Below are 18,270 nucleotides of genomic sequence, written 5' to 3'. Positions count from 1 at the left end.
AAAAGCAACGATGAAATAGAAACAGAGCTTCGAACAAGTAAAAGAGTAATAGTGGTTAAATACTATAGGACCTATTATGTGGCCTATACAATAGAAGAATATCTAACAAATCTTTAAAAGGAGTTGTTATCTCTGAATGCATATTTATGGCATGAAGCTATTAACAATGAGACAGATTTTCTAAAATGTAATAGGACCTGACACCTAGCTAGTAGTTTTGCCTCCTGATTGCAAACCAATCGATTGTAAATGGATTTTGAAAAAAAAACTAAAACGTGATGGAAATTTTGATAAATACAAGGCTGTCCTTATTGCAAAGCTTTTAGGAAAAGAGAACATATATATTTCTTCGATAGTTTTTCTCTGATAACCAGAATTACATCCATTAGGGTATTTATTTCATTTACTACTATTTATAACTTAACAATGCACAAAAATTATGTGAAAACCACCTTTTTAAAATGTGACTTAGAAGAAGAAATCTTTATAAACCAACCGGAAGACTTTGTTAATCATGGGTAAAAAAACAAGGTTTGTAAGTTAGATAAGTCTTTGTACGGTTGATCTGCTGTCGCGCACGGATCAAACACGAGTGTTTTAAAAAACCTGTAGTTTAACGGTGATGACAACCCAAATATCGTTCTCACAAGGATTCTTGTAATATTATCAACCAATTGAAGTTTCGATTGGGGGGTTTAAGTTTTGATTTAGGACTTTAGGCAAAATAAGCGATTAAATTAAGTGATTATAAAATAAGTCAATCTACCGATTCGATTCCTACCAATCATTGATCATTATAATTTTACTATCCTAAGAGGATTCCATTACTGTTCTATTACAATATCAATCGACAAGCGCAACAATATGATAAGAATTATATTTCCCATTTGCCGAATTAAGCATTCAGTTAAGCATACAACGGATTAACGATTAAGCATACGATAAATAGCAGATAAGTTGGGAAATGTATATCAATCGAACCAAAAAATCTACTCTATGAGTAATCAGTTTAAGAAAATGATAATACAAAGTGAAATTGAAGGAATAGGAATTATAGTGCAAAATTATATTAATCTCATAGTATTGGAACCTGAATACGGCGGATTAACCTACGGTGATTAGTTTTCCATAGAACCAAAATGCATAAGCAATTCATGAATAGTAAAATCGTACTAATGAACAGTAGCAGCTGCCTAGGTATATAGGTGATCGGGTCATAAACCAACTGTCATACCCCAAAATTTGCCCACCACATTTTATACTCAAGCTCATTTAAATATCAAAAGCTCAAAACTTGAAAGGTTGTACACTCTCCTAAACAACAACCCTCAAACTAGGGTTTTGCTTTTCTCAAAGAAAAATCAAGTTCTGACAATTCAAGTGGACCTCATAACCTCTCATATGCTTCAAAGGGTCCTCATGTCAAGTTTCAAGTTCTGATTCAAAAGATTGCTCACTCAATGACCCAAACGATCGATAATCGACTGATTGACCTAAAAGTCAAAATATGGTCAAACCACAGTCAAAACTTCTGATTTTTGGTCAACATCCTCATTATGAAGTATCATTCATAATTTGATCAAATATTGATCATGATTCATCAAGAAAAGGTCAAGAATCCACAAAAGTATAAAGTTGCTAAATTAGGGTTTCTAGGCAAAAATCAACCGAACTTTGACCAGCCATAACTCTCTCATACTTTCTTAGAAATTACTCAACCAAAGCTCATTCTCAAGGAAATTTGATTCTCTACAACTTTGATGTTGGGACCAAGGTCAAGAAATTCTTCCGCCTAAGAGATATGAGCCAAGACATTACAGGTCCTTCTAGAAGATCGCAAAAAGCTGTTTTTTGTCAGGAGCAATATCATCAAAATAAAATCTCCAAATGGAAAATATGTTCCAAAGTGGCTTTTAGAGGACATCTTGGGCTTTCCAAAAAGTCCTAGATCACCTTCATATGATGAGTATTGACCAAGTTATGAGTTGTAAAAGTTGGTCAATGTTTGAGAAAAATGCAAAAATATCAAACGGGCAATTTTAGTTTTTGAGCTATTGGGCCTAAGATTTGTGATCCAAAACGTGTGTGTGACATGTTAGAAGCCTTCTAATCCCATTGGTGCATAAGCATGATTTTTTTCTATTTATCTTTGATTTTATTTTATTTAAATAAGATTAAATCAAAGTAAATCCAAATAAATAAGATAAAAATCAATTCTTGGTATATGGCGCATGGATTGGTTCCTTTCCATCAGAAATATATCAAATATCATCCTTGGGCATCAAGAAAACCAATTGAGCTTGATTGAATATAATTGGAGTAAATATAGAAAGATTTGATGAAAACCTCAATCAAAGATTCAAAGGGCCAAATCTTGGGTTTCTTGACAAACAAATGACCTAATTCTCATGCTCTATTTATACACAACATGATCAAACTACTGGACGACGAAATCTGGCCAAGAGAAATAGGGTTTCATAAGACAAAAAACTCTCTAAATTAGGGCACGCTCAAAAATCATTCCCAGTAAGATTCAGCCGCGTTCAATTGTTTCATTGTCTTCCTGAAGGTCCAAGGAGCTCATCCCAGCCATTCCTGAAGCCGTTCTCAATCCAGAACTCGCATAGCCATCTTCATCGGTTTGCTCTTATTTTTCGAATTCTTAATTCTTAATACATGCAGTTTAAATGAATTTTATGCATACATATAGAATTCCCATTATGTTTAGAGTTGTTTAGAGTATTTGTTTTGAAGTTTTCATGCCAGGACCGTGAAACACCATTGCTAGGGCTTCGGAATTCTCTCACACGTATCTCACGTTACGAGGGATTTCAGGCCAAGAAACCACCGCCATTGAATTCAAAAGGTCCCTTTTAATGGATCTGGGTCTCTTTCGTTCACGTTTAACGTCTATTTTGAAGTTTTGTTTTTTCAGAAATTTACTACGAAACGTCGTAGCAAATATGGTAGCAGTCTTGAAGCGAATTCTTGTTTCCAAAGGTTGAAGACGATGAGCAGTTCATGCGTGTTCCCTTTGTCGCTCCATGATTGGCCATTCAAACTTTCAGTTCCTCTCTCTGCATCCCATTGGACAGTCAAAAGGTCCACCTTGCTCTCTCTTTGCGCGATTGGCTGGGTTGAACGGAAGGGGGCCCACGCATGCTGCTTTTGACTTTCTCGCTTAATGATGAAATCTTTTATATTTATTTGTTTGTTCACGTTTTACTAACAGCATAAATCGTTTACTCCATTGGCCAGCGCATAAGTTTGCAATCTAACACACCTGGGTTCGAACCTTGGTGTAAACAAGTTTTTTCTTTGAATATATTCTTTCATGGATCCAGTACAGCATACCCAGCGAGGACCATGGTGAACCCTCACGCAGGGACCATCAGATCATCTCAACTTCAAGATCCAATGCATGGGAGGGCGCAGGAGCATCATAGACACTCCAGGCTGCATCACACCTAAGTCAGAGCTAAGTTTTTAATTAATTCTATTTCTTTCCTTTTTAAAATTCCATTTAAAATTGTTTTTTTCTTTAATCTTTTGATTTATTCTTTTCTAAGATTTGTTTTTTTTATTATTATTTAAATAATGTTATTATTATAATAATTTATTATTTAAACGAAAATCCGATTTTTTCTTGCAACATTAACAATAATTTCATTTAAATTGGTTTTTAAGCTAACAACTATTTTAGGGTAACAATTTAATTTTAGGCTAATTTATTTTATGCCTTAAACCCTGATTTTATCATGATCACTAATCACTGTATTTTTAGGTTTGTTCATTAACCCGCAAGATTTATAATTTATCACCATAAAAAATTACTAATTATCTTGCTAGCCCTTATTGTTGATCTTTTAAATGCACTAACCATTTTTTTCCCTTTTGTGCAAATTTTTCAGGGTTACCCCAGTATCCTCCGATTACGCGTCATGCCAATCAAAAAGCTAAGTTCTATTTCTTTTTTCTTTAAATATTATTTTAATTTTATTTTGGTTGCCTCGAACAGTCAATGAATCCCTCTTACACTAACTTTTATTCATTTTCTGTCTAAATTTTCAGATGATCAGAGTCAACCAAAGATTCAAAGGAGATCAAGGCTCAAGATAAAGATAATTAAATTAATCATTCATATTCCTTATTTTCTTTTAAATTTCCCCATCCCTGCAGGTGTTTATTGTAATAGCATAGGTTTTAATTCCTGCCTTTAATTTCTGCAAATTTAAACTGCGTGGTTAGTAAAATAGGGAGTGCCACCATGAATTGAACATAGATCACTAATTTATAAGATAAATGTCATTGAAGTTAACCACGTGATTGTGCCGCACACACACCTTTAGGGTAACCTCTCTTGTTGCCTGTTGCCTTATTGTTGTTGCCTTGTTGCCTTACTAATTATGCCTTCAAAATAGTCAAGTCCCTCGATTCCGAGGATACCTAAAGCAATGTTGCCTTCAAAGTTATTGAAACTCTCCCGAGGTTGCCTTTATAAAGAGTGATTGTCCCTATTGCTAAGGTATCCTCGCCTGTTGCCTAAATGACTATTATATCCTTCCCTTAGACTACTTTCCCTCTTTATGGCAAGGGACAGTCTTATGGCGAACGATATCTCGATGACCCTTCAAACATCCAATTGAAAGACTTCCTGCCCTCTTATGGTATGGACAGACCCTTTCGCCCGAAAGACTAAAAGAACAAAACTTCAAAACTTAGGGTAGTTGATATTAATTTCTTGCTCAATTCAAATTCGAAATTCAAACTCTTTTTCCCACTAATTTTCAAATACTTTTCAAAAAGACTACGCTTATTTACAAGCTAAAGTTCTTATTCAGATTTCTATTTATGCCCTGCTTTTCAAACAATTCAAACATTTTGAAAACAAAGTGAGCTAAGTAATTAAAAGCCCATGGATAAACATGGATGCAAAGGGTGCCTTACACCTTCCCTTTGTATAACTTACCCCCCGAACTCAAAGTCTTTTAAAAAGGTTTTTTTCTGTTTTTTAGCCTTTCTTTAAATTGGATAAAATAAAAGTCGGTGGCGACTCTTGCTTACCGTACATTTCAAATAAAGTCAGTTCACCGTATTACACCAACATAGTCAAAAACATGAAAAACCCGGCCTAAAAACTAGTCCAAAACTAATTGTTACTTATGACTAAAACTTCAACGACTTTTCCGAGGCATCTTCGATCCAAATTAGCTTCTGGCTTCAACTTTAAAGTTGTATCTCTTTCTCTTAGCTTTCCAACGATAACTGGAATGCCTCAATCTGGTTCCTGTAGCTCCAATTATGAATTTTTCCATGAAAGCTACTAATGTGGAAAATTAAATACGAAAATCTATTAAAGGTAAAATTAAACTAAATTAGAAAACATTATAAAACATAAAAATAAACAAATCAAATCATAGAAATTTTGAGTACAAACATAGGAGAATGTGCATCAAAACGCATTGATCAATGGTCTAAAACAAGAATCGAAGTAATGACATGAAATTTTTTATAACTTAATAATATCAAATGGGTACAAAGTGAATGAAAGTGAAAAGTTTGTTATAAATATGAAAAATATCATTTGCATTATCATATATCTCTATGTAGCTTACTTACTCATATTCTGATCAAAACATTCAGGTTGTGAATGTTGTGCAACAACTTTGATATAAAGGATCTTGGTGAAACTAGTACGATTCTTGAAATCAAGACCGCTAGATTCGAGAAGGGAATATATTTGGATCAATCTCACTATATGGATAATAAATTAAAGAAATTAATAACTTTGATTTTAAAACTACTTGCATACCATACAATCCTGGTGTAAATCTATTTAAGAACAATGGTGGTAGTGTTAGAAGAACTGAGTATGCGAGCATCATTTCCAGTGTCTTAGGTAAGCCATTGATTGTACTAGAACCATTTCATATGTCATGAGATTGTTGTGCATGTTTACTATTACATCGAGTAATAAGCATTGGCAAGGTATTAAAATAGTCATGTGATACCTTTAAAGGACCATAAATCTCGGTCTACATTATTAGATATTTGTTGTTGTACTTGAAGGATACTATGATGCAAATTGGAACACCTTATTAGATGATTCCAAAGCAACTAGTGGCTATATATTCAATATAGTTGGAGGAGTTGTAGCTTAGAAATTAAAGAAACAAACTATCTTGGCTCAGTTCAAGATGGAGTTTGAAATGATAGCGCTAGAAACTGGTGATGAAGAAGCAAGTTGGTTAAGATGCTTACTATCTAAGATCCCTTTGTGAAAAAACATATTCCACCTATGTTGATTCACTTTGATAGTACCACAACAATTAAAAAAATTATTGAGAACTTGTTATTACAATGGTAAGAGACATAAAATAAGAAGAAATCACAACACTGTTAGAGAGTCAATATCTAGAAGAGCTCTAAGAGCAGATCATGTTCTCACTAATGAAAACTTAACAAATCCTTTGACGAAAGGACTGTCTTGAGAGAAAGTGTGTAACATATCGAATATAATGGGATGATGGTAACCTGACCTTACATACTAGACAAGAATTAGGTTCAATGGGTAATAACAAGTTATAAGTTATACTAGATGATAATGCTATTATAAATAAGAGAAACATGAATCCTGAAGCTACAAAAAGATGAGATAATATAAACTATTAATGAGATTTATACACTATATGAGTGAAGTATCAAGCTACATGAGTAATCTTAATAGACTCACTTGTGTGATTATGGAACTTAGGCCAGTTCCTATGGAATTTCGAGACAGACTTCCTAAAGCCTTCAAGAAACTGGAATAAACGTACAAGGTCATTAATGCAACATGTCAAAATTCCAATTTAGGGATAAAGTTTTTTAAAAAAAATCCTTAAATTCCATAATGTTAGAAAATTATGTGTTTGTGTTAACTCACTACAACAAATAAGCTTTTTATGATGAATTTTTTACCACGAAGAATAAAAAACCAATGGTATATGTAATGGGAGCGCCTTGTTTTATTCAACAAAATATAAATCTCTTACCTCGATTTTATCAAAAACCGATTTAGATATATGCTAAGGGTTTGAGGTTCGATTCCTAGCTCCTGTAATTCTATTTTTTGTTAAGAAACAGAAAGGCGCCTTTATTTTTAATAGATTTTACATCGGATATGTTACCTCGGTTTTCTTTAAAACTGAGATAAAAACTCTATAATATTTTGTTCTTTTTGGAACCAAAAAGACACCCTTATTTTTAATAGATTTTACATCGGATATGTTACCTCAGTTTTCACTAAAACCACGAGAAATACTCTATATTTTTTATTCCCTCAGTGTCTACGTCATTCACTTTTCGAGCCAACAAAAAAACTCTCTCCAAGGAGGAGGGAAGCCCTAGTGAACAAAAACTTCTTATCCATCCAACAAAAGATCTCTCTCACCATTATTCTATTAGAAGGAAGGAAGCCCTAACGAACGAAAAAACTCTCTCACCATTATTCTCTGGTATGTTATTCTTGTTGTTCTTGTAGTTCTCCATGATTGTTCTTTTTCTTGGCTATGCAATATTTTTATTTTATTTCCAAAAGCTTTATGTGATTATGGATTATAGTAAGATGGAACCCAATAGATTAAATAAAGAGTATGAGAATGGAGTGATAAAATTTCTTGATTTCGTGAAAGAAAACCTTTCTGACAATAATGGAATTTTTTGGTGTCCTTGTAAAAATGGTATAATACGAAAAAACCTCCAAGGGATGTTATATTCAACCATTGTGGTTGTGATGGAATGATTCAAAATTACATGAAATGGGTATGGCATGGTGAAGGGAAGAAAAATAGACCTCTATCACGTACAGTTGAAGATAAAGATGAAGAATTTATGAATGATACTCTAGAAGACATGATTCGTGATATTGGAGTAGTTGCTTTCAAGAAAGCTAATGTAGTAGATACTTTTCAAAGAGACATGGAAGATTCGTTGTATCCCGAATGTAAATTTTTTACAAGATTGTCAGTTGTGTTAAGTCTATCTAATTTTAAGGCAAGAGGTGGGTGGATGGATACAAGTTTCACTGAATTGCTTGAATTGTTGAAAGAATTGCTTCCTAAAGGCATTACGTTTCCGAATCGTAGTTATGAGGCCAAGAAGATGTTGTGCCCAATGGGTTTGAGGATGATGATTTTGTAACTAGCAGAAGTGTTCCTGCCAAGGTGATGTAGTACCTAGCGATAATTCCAAGGTTCAATTAATTGTTAGCTAATGTTAGTGACGCAAAGAATACTAGATGGTGTGCCGATGGAAGACATTGTCTTGATGTGATTCATGTGGAGTAAAATGTATGTGATAGTTTGATTGGAACACTTCTCAACATTAAAGGCAAGATAAAAGATACTAATAAATCCCACGAAGATATGGTTGTGATGGGTATACGGAAAGAGTTAGCACCAAAAGAAGTAGGAAATAGAATCTATTATCCCCAATTATATCATACTCTGTCTAAAAAGGAAAAATTGCGATTGTTTAAGGGTATCAAAGTTCCCCAATGGTAGTCACCAAATGTGAAGAAACTTGTGTCAGGGAATGATCACAAATTAGTTGGCTTAAAATCTCATGATTGTCACGTCTTGATGCAACAACTTCTACCAGTGGCTTCCGTGGCATTTTACCAAGAAATGTAAGGGTAACTATAACCATATTGTGCTTATTCTTCAATGCTATATGTAGTAAAGTTATCGTTCTTGGAAATTTAGATGACTTGGAACACAAAGCTATAATTATCTTGTGCCAATTTGAGATTGTGTTTCCCTCCATCATTCTTTGACATTATGGTTCACTTAGTTGTTCATCTAATAAGGGAGATTAGAATTTGCGTTCCAGTTTATTTACGGTTGATGTATCCGGAATAGCGTTGCATAAATATTTTTAAAGGGTATACAAAGAATCATCACCGTCTGGAAGCTTCGATCGTAAAAAGATATATCACAGAAGAAGCTACTGAGTTTTGTACAAACTATTTGTCAGAAGCATACTTTATAGAAATTACGGAGTGTCATCATGATGGATTTTATGATGGTAGAGGTGTTTAAGGCTTAAATGTTATGACATTTGATTAAAGAGTAGTTCTTCAAGCACATTTGTATATATTGAATAACCTTAGTGAAGTTCAACCTTACTTGACTACTCACAAAAACCTTATAAAGGAAAAATTCCTCCGCGTGAATGAAAAATTATTCTTGACAGAGCATAACAAAACTTCCATAACTTGGTTTAATGAAAGTATTTCTAAAGAGAGTAGTGCATTAAATACTTGCAAATGGTTGTCACGTATACCTAAGTTTAATGTGATTACTTGCAATGCATACAAAATTTGTAAATATTCATTCTATACAAAATCAAAGGATGATTGTACCGCCATGCAAAATATAAAGGTTATTGTTAAGGCTGAATCCTTGTACTTTTCTAGTTCCAAAGATAACAATCTTGTACTTTGGGGTCAATGAAGAGATTTTAGAGATTGATTATGTTTTTTTAAAGTGTCTTTATTTAAGTGCAAGTGGATTGACAGTAACACTGGTGTAGAAACCGATGAAATATGATTCACACGGGTTGATATTCGAAAGGCAGCATATAAGAATAATTCATTCATCATGGCAACCCAAGCAAAATAAGTTTTTGCATGTCACTGAACCTTCTAACCCTAGATGATCAATTATTCTTCAAGGAAAACATCTTCCCGATAGTACTGATGAAAATCAAGATTTTAACTATGAGACACCTTGTTTAGCAACACATGTACGCCAATCATTTGAAGAAAAGGATTCGAATGATGTGCATGTTATTTGTCGTGATCATGAAGAGGGGATATGAGAAAACTAGTAAATAAATTGTTTAGTTATTGATTTTATTTGTTAATCATTTGGTTAATGCTTTTGTTGATTAATCATTAGTTTTAGTTTTGATGTAAAATTATAAAGCGTGTTCCATTTTGGGTTTGCATCAATGAATATTTGTGATACAATGTTTCAGATTAAGAAATTGGTAAAATATACAATGTTTTTGTTTCAGGAATCTGCAAAATATAGTTCTATATTTTGTGAAATTGGATCATCTCTAATTTATTGTCTCATGAGAAAGAAAGAAATAAAACATGAGAAATCAAACCCTTAAATTAAATTCAATGATCAGAAATAGAGCAAGAGGCATGGTAGAATGAAAAAGGCAGGAGAAGATATGAATCCATATTTTGTAATATGGTTCTGTAATACACGTGGAAACGACTGTACCAAAAAACAACTTAACCCCTCGATTTTACCATAAAACTGAGGTAATAACATTGAGATATTACCCGGTTATACAAAACACCAAGTGCTAATATTAGGCGCGCCATCCAGTTCTAAAAATAATAAAACACCAAGGATCGAACCTATGTGCAGATACTAGTGACTGAAAAAAATTTGTGTTCCACATTGTCAGAAAATTATGTGAGTTTATGTGTTAATTGAAAAAATTCTATATCCCACATTGCATAAATTACACACTATACTTAATTTCTAACACTATATAAGAAAAAGAAAAAAATATAAATCCTACATTGTTTATATTTATACAATGGCTAACTTCATTATATTTAATTTTTACATGTTAAAATATAACTATTAAGACTCATAATATTTTGAGTTGTATGTAAACAAAACTCTCCCATTTATTTTAGTTTGGATATATATTGTATACTGTTAGATATTTTTGTTAAAGAAATTAAAAGTATATATTTTTGATATTTTACCCTTTTTTACATAAAAATTTCAAAATAAAAAATGCTTAAATTTTTTAAGCTATTTTTAATAATATTTTTTGAAAATAATTATTAAGAATTTTTTTCAAAAATTATATGATTTTGATTACATTAAATTCTAGGCTTAAATGCACTTTTAGTCTCCCTATTTTGATGTTTTTAACTTTTTAGTCCCCAAACTAAAAAAGCCAATTATTAGGTCCCCCATTTTCAATTTAGGTGAATTTTTTAAGGTCCCCCATCACTTAAGTGCATTTTTAATGACATGACAACTAATATTCGTTCCAGACGCTTGCCACATCCCTATATTTATTTTGAAATGTTTTTTTAATTCCTAACTTAATATTTAATATTTCTAAAAACATTTTATTTTATTTTATGGATTAAAAAAACTCTTTAAATATTAGGTTGTCTTCTTCATCCTTTAAAGCAAGCGTCTTCTTCTTCATCCTAGGGCAAAGTTTTCTTATTCATCCTTCATCGCCTTTGCTTATTCTTCTTTCATTTTCCAGTTTGATCTTCTTCATATGTCTGTAGCAGAAGGAATTTCTCATACTATACATGTGTTGTTTGCAGGTACAGGACCATAAAAGGTGTAGCCACTTTGTTTGGTACGACGATGAACTGTCTTCAAGGGCCAAGGAATTATTTCTTCACTGCAGAAAAAATTGGAGCAAGAAAGGGCTAGAGTGGATGAAGTTAATGTTAAAGTAGCAGAAGTGAAGATGAAGTTGAATGCAATGAACTTACTGATGAAATTCTCTGTTTCAATGACATTTGTTTGGGCAGTAGGACTTGTGATGCTAAATGTAATGAAGTAGGATTTTAGTGTTTTTAGGGCATGTGATTTTACTTATGTTTAAAGGATGTCAGTTCAGTTAGTGTAAACTTGTTTGTAACTTCTTATTTCTTGTCAAATGTAATGGATTATGTGTTTCAAATGTAATGTAAACTTGTGTTTTATTTGAAGTTGTGTTTCATAAAATTGTCTTGAATTGACATGTTCTAATATATAATTGAATTGACAGAATTTATATCATAGAATTGAATTGACAAAATAACAATTTCATAGCTTGAATTTAACTTGTTCATGACATATAATTTGTTCATGATATTACCAAAGCATACATAACAAAATAGCACAACAAAATAAACATGACAGTAACTTGTTCATGACTTTACCAAAGCATACATAAGAAAATGACATATTCTAATCAAAATAAACATGACAGAAACTTGGTCCTAGAACTATTCTTGAGTTGGCTGTGTTGCAGGTGGACCCTGAGATGATGAAGCAATCTCAGATGCATTTATCTTAGTCTTTGTAGATGCCTTAGTTTTTTTCTTCTCTTTTGCAGTCTTTGCAGCCTTAACCTTTCAGTCTTAATCTTTGCAGTCTTTGCAGCCTTAACCTTTGCAGTTGCCTTAGAATTTTCCTTTCCTTTAGTCTTTGCATTATCTTTTGCAGTCTTTGCCTTCTTGTTCCCACCAACAGGAATGGATGTATCTGCAGCTCTTTTACCTTTGCAACTTCTTATGTTATGCCCAACAGCTCCACATTTCCTGCATGTAACTGTTGACAAAGTCCTTGGCAACACATTAGGGTTTCTTGGCTCATCATCTGATTTGTTCCTCATATTTTTTGGGTATCCAATAGCCATTCTCATTAATGGTGGGTTGACTGCACCTTGTCCATTCATAACAGGCCACAATTGTGGTCCATTAGTTGGGTATATTATGTTGCCATATCACTCCAAAAATTTAGATGTCGTGCATAAATCATACAATATCATTTACAGATAACAGCCATAATAATTGGTTAATATATAAGTTACATATTTCTAATAACAGCCATATCAAACAATTGGTTAATCTTACTTGTAATAATCATCAACATAATCTTATGGAGATTTCTTCATTTGCCACATACATGAGATTGCATGGCTGCAAGGAATCTCATTCAACATCCACTTCCTGCATGAACACGTTCCTTCTTTGAGATTGATACAAAAAGTGTCTCTCCCATTGGTAACTCCAAATATTGCCATGTCATCATCACCATACCAAGTAGGAGTCCAACCATGAGCATGCTTCTTGTTCTTTTCAATAATAACTTGGATATTAGGGCATATAATTCCATTGTATTTTTGCATCATTTCCCAGAAAATGTATGCATAAATCAAAGTTACAATTAAAAGAGTTACATAAACATATGTTAAAATGATATGCATATAATAATTACCTTTTGTTGATCTGAGATAAAGGCTTATGAAACCTTGTTAACTGACTGCAAGTCCACAAGGAGAAGATTTATGAAACACTCCCAAGAATCCTTAGTCTCAGCTTCTACAACAGCATTTGCAATGGGAAATATTTGGTTATTCCCATCACTCCCAACAGCTGCCATTAATTGTCCACCATAGCCACCTTTCAGAAAGCATGCATCCAGACCTGTTAATGGTCTACAGAATTTTGCAAATGCAACTTTACATGCATTTAAACACACATAGATTCTTTCAAATACAGGTCCATTAATTGAATCAGTACACTTTAAGATAACATTGTTGTTGGGGTTAGAATTCAAAAGTTCTTGTGCATAGCTCCTCAGATGTGTGAACTGATCCCTCCCAGCCCCTTATAACAATTCCACAACTTTTCTCTTAGCTCTATATGTCTGGTCTGTTGACAGATTCACACCCCATCTTTCAATTTCTATAGCTATCAATCCAGCTGGTTTCATGTTAGGAGTGTGTATAAATATGTGGACAAATTGCTTTGCCAACCATCCAGTCTTTGATTGCCTTTTGTATGCAGTCCTAACACAAGCATGTTCTTCATACAAAGAGGTGATTTGCCAAAACTGATTTCCAGCCCTCTTACTAAACCTCATATGATAATTGCAACCCTCTTCACAATTGACCACTATCCTTTTCACATCATTTTTTTTGAAGTACACATTTTTGTTGTTAACCATCGCATCCTCTTTGATATCATCCTTAATGACATCCTTGTTGTTAAATACCAACCCTAACTTGAACTTTTTAATTTCACTACTTTGGAAATTTGGAAAATGTTCATACTCTTCTTCATATTCACTACCAGGTGGAGTGTATAACTGATCTGAGTCCTCATCCACAACATTCTCAGTTGGCATTGCTGATGTATCTATAGGTAACACAATAGTCCAATCTAGGTCTAAAGACTCCTCATCAGAATCAGCCACAAAGTCACTATCATCATCTGTACCATCATCAATATTATTATCAGCCTCATTCATATACTCACCTTCAGCATTATCCTTACCCTTAACATTATTCTCACCTTCAGCATTATCCATTCCTTCAGCATTATCCAATCCTTCAGCATTATCCTCACCCTCACCATTATTCTCACCCTTAACCACATTATCAGCCTCATTCATATTTTCACCCTCAGCCACATTATCAATGTTAACATTAGTAACATCCTCATCCATGTCTGCTGTAACACCCCTTTCTAATACCCCAAATATTGAACATATAATCAGAGTGAATAAGCATGCATACAAACAAGAGGCGTCACAACGACGTTTTCAAAAATTAAAAGCTTTCAAAAACCAACATCATTCATCAACAATTATACAATTACAACTTGTCATCAAGGTAACAATTTTCACTTAACATAATTCATCAAGAATATGCATTCACAGCGGAATAATAAATACTCATGTATTTCATAAATGATCATGTCCCATACTATAATCATATCTCAATAATAATCTACAAGATAATATAATGTCATATCCAAGATATTCGACACTATGGCCTCCCAACCACAAATAACAAAACATACATGTTCACAAGATAATATCATAATACATATCCAAAGCAAAACATGAGTTCAATACTACTAATCCCAACCCAGTGTTACATGACCAGAGCATTGACTCATTACCTAATCACCAAAAAAAACTCGGACGTCTCAACTAAACCTCGCACGAGCTACTAAGCGTCAGAACCTGCACGTTACCAACAAAGGATAACATTCAAACAGAAGTGTGAGAATTCAAATCATTACGAAGAAAGTATAATAAAGTACAATGATTTAATTAACAATCATAGGAATTCATCACAGCTTGCATAATCATGTAAATAGTATTATCCAATATATTTCACATGTTCAAGTATGCAACAAAGCTCAATGAAATAATAATCAAAAGCATCCAATACTATTATTCCAAATATGCACATAAAACATCGTTATCACATATTCACATTTATCACCAATTCATGTATCGAAACATCATCAAATTCAATTTTCACATCTCATACACATATAACAATCACATAAATGCATATATTCAAACATCACATAACACCAAATGTGACTCAATGCAAGACATGTGACTCTATGCATGTGGTACCGAATGTGAACCCAATGTTTCACCGCTTTCCGATTCAATATCTAGAATCCAAGTCACGCTTCCGATCCGGACAAGACCAAAGCCCACCAAACGTAAACATATAGCTTACTGCTTCTCTATCCATCTCAAGGATCAAGCCATCGTTTTTATTTCAAAGCAAACCACCACTATCTTAAGGAAAACTATGTTATGAATGTATGTACAATTTTCACCAACACATATGCAATTAAGATCATCTCTACCATCTTAACATTCCGCATATCACAATAACTCAACTCTATGAATTATCCACCAATTGTACATATACACATTCATAACAAATATACTATTCACATATTTAGGTCAATTATCAAATACGAACACAAATTCCAATTAACACTAGTAATCATACTATCGCATGTTAATTCACATTTGACAATATATATGAATACACATTTTCACAATCAATCAACTAATCACTAGGATTCACGCCATAAGGCTACCCACAGAGAACATTCGCAAAACGACATAATTGGCATAACAATATTTTATTCTCGACATAAATATTAAAGCCAAAACACAATTACGGTTAAATTCTCAAAATAGCGTGATTTACCGATAAACCGAATAATTTATTCAAGTCCAAATATATTCCAATCAAATAGACTCAGTGAAATTAATTCAACTATTAATTTAGTCAACCAATTAATATCACACTATATTAATTTCAATTTAATTATAATTTCTATTCCATTTTCCAATTTCTAGTATCCTAATGTTTCTATATTTTTTCATCTCGCAATTTATGGTTCATATCAATTTTAATATGCAATTATATTTCCTTTCATAATTATGTTTCATTTCATTATCATTGTATAACACCATTATACATTCATTAAGTAACAGTCGCAAAATAGAAACAAAACAATACATGCACAGCAAAGCAAAATAACATAACGAAACGTATTGGATGGCCATGAAACGAAACAGTAAGCCTTAAGTGAGGTACTTCATTTCCATTACATATCACATTATATATATATATATATATATATATATATATATATATATATATATATATATATATATATATATATATATATATATATATATATATATATATATATATATATATATATATTAAGTGATAGCATGAAATTAAGAAAACAAAACAGTGCAATGAATGAGACAGGAACGAAAGGCAAGGCTACAACACACAAACGAAATAGTCTGAAAAACGAAATAATATAGTGGCTTAATGGGTAATATCGCCCGTCATAGGGCATGAGTGTCTACCGCCCCTGGCTACACGTTGCCCACTAATTTATTATTTTCCTCCGTTTTCTTCCATTTCCAGTACGCACAATATTGCAATATTATTTCCAAATTATTTATATTTCCTACACAATCACCTAATCATATTAATCTACCCATTGACCCAATCATATTAACCCATAATAATAAGGATTCTCCCCCTTACCTCTTGAATTTCTTGAAACCCTAGCTCCCACCTTGTTCCTCTTTTGCTCCTCTTCCCCTCTTTCTCTACTCTTGCAAAAAACAAATGAAATGATTTTTCTCTTCTCCAACCCTTACTATCTTCATTGTTATTGGACTTAACCCACCTAATTCCACATTCTAACTAATAAGGCCCAATTCAATAAAATAGAATAGTCAAATAAATAATATGCTGCAACAATATTATTATTATCCTTAATATTATTTTCCGATTAATACAATTAAATCTGACTTTATCTCAAATAAATAAAATCCAATAATAATATTATTTCCAATATTATTTCTCCAACATACTCCACTTTATTAATTCTTCGATTAACCGAATAAAACCCAACTTTACTTAATAATCTGAACACGTTTTCTCAATAGTAACGACGATCCAACTAATTATCAAACTTCGTCCAAATTAAGTAAATAAATTCTTATTTAATTTAATTAACCAATTAATTAAATTCGGACTGTTACATCTGCACCCTCAACATTAATATCACCCTCAGCCACATCTATTATTTCAGGTATGTCAATAGCATGCTCGACATATACATCCACAATATCAAATCTCTCAACATCTTTAGCAAATCTAATTAGTACATCCCTATCGTTTTCTATAGCTGTCAGACCCCTAGCAAAAACTAAACCTAGGATTTACATACCAAATACACTTCAAACTTGTATATCCCACCTCATGAATCAGTTTCTCTAGTTCTATGTATGATATGTAATCAACATCCCATGCCCAATTCAATTTTGTTACATCCCCATCTAGGTACCATATAACAGGACTGTGAACAAGTTTACCACGATGGTGAATCCTTAGCCTAACTTTTTGGGCAACAACTGGCCTGAATAAGACAAATTTTAAGGTTAGGGTTTCAGATTAAACAATTTTTCGGTTTCACAGATTGGGTCCACAACCAAATCAGTACAAATATAGAAAATTAGGGTTTCTAGGAGTTGGGACCACATACATAAAAAATTGGTATAAAACACATTGGGACTACATACATGACAAAGATGGAGAAATACGTACTTGAAGCAAAACTTTTCATCTTCTTTCAACTTTGATGACAGTGGAACTGGAAACTTTGACGACATTGCAAGGAAGAGCAAATCGAACTTGGTTAGGGATTCAATTTAAGGTGAGCAATGAGCAATCAGACCAAATTCTAGGTTAGGAGCGGAACTGAAGAAGAACAAGTTGATTTGTTTAACATATTTAAGGTGTTTTAATACATAAAATAAAATAAAATGTTTTTAGAAATATTAAATATTAAGTTAAGAATTAAAAAAACATTTCAAAATAAATATAGTGATGTGGCAAGTGACTGGACCAAATATTAGTTGCCATGTCATTAAAAATGCACTTAAGTGATGGGGGACCTTCAAAAATTCACGTAAATTGAAAATGGGGGACCTAATAATTAGTTTTTTTTGGTTTGAGGACTAAAAAGTTAAAAATATCAAAATAGGGAGACTAAAAATGCATTTAAGCCTAAATTCTATAATAATGAATATTTAAGTTAGGTGATTTCAAATTTATTTTTAAATTTATAAACAAAATGAGTTTTCAGTCATTTTTCCTAGT

General features: G+C 32.7%; 1 protein-coding gene across 1 annotated transcript; it reads right to left on the bottom strand.

Moving 5' to 3' along the window:
- Nucleotides 1-13,052: 13,052 nt before the first annotated feature.
- LOC131657786 (uncharacterized) lies at nucleotides 13,053-14,261 on the bottom strand. Its single transcript, XM_058927148.1, has 2 exons — nucleotides 13,429-14,261; nucleotides 13,053-13,248 (listed from the first exon to the last, which is right to left on the bottom strand). The coding sequence occupies exons 1-2, from the start codon at nucleotides 14,259-14,261 to the stop codon at nucleotides 13,053-13,055; spliced, it is 1,029 nt and encodes a 342-aa protein (XP_058783131.1).
- Nucleotides 14,262-18,270: the final 4,009 nt, after the last annotated feature.

The sequence above is a fragment of the Vicia villosa genome, linkage group LG1 (genome assembly GCF_029867415.1).
Source record: "Vicia villosa cultivar HV-30 ecotype Madison, WI linkage group LG1, Vvil1.0, whole genome shotgun sequence".
In the NCBI taxonomy this organism is placed as follows: Eukaryota; Viridiplantae; Streptophyta; class Magnoliopsida; order Fabales; family Fabaceae; genus Vicia; species Vicia villosa.
This window is presented reverse-complemented; position numbering and strand designations above follow the sequence as displayed.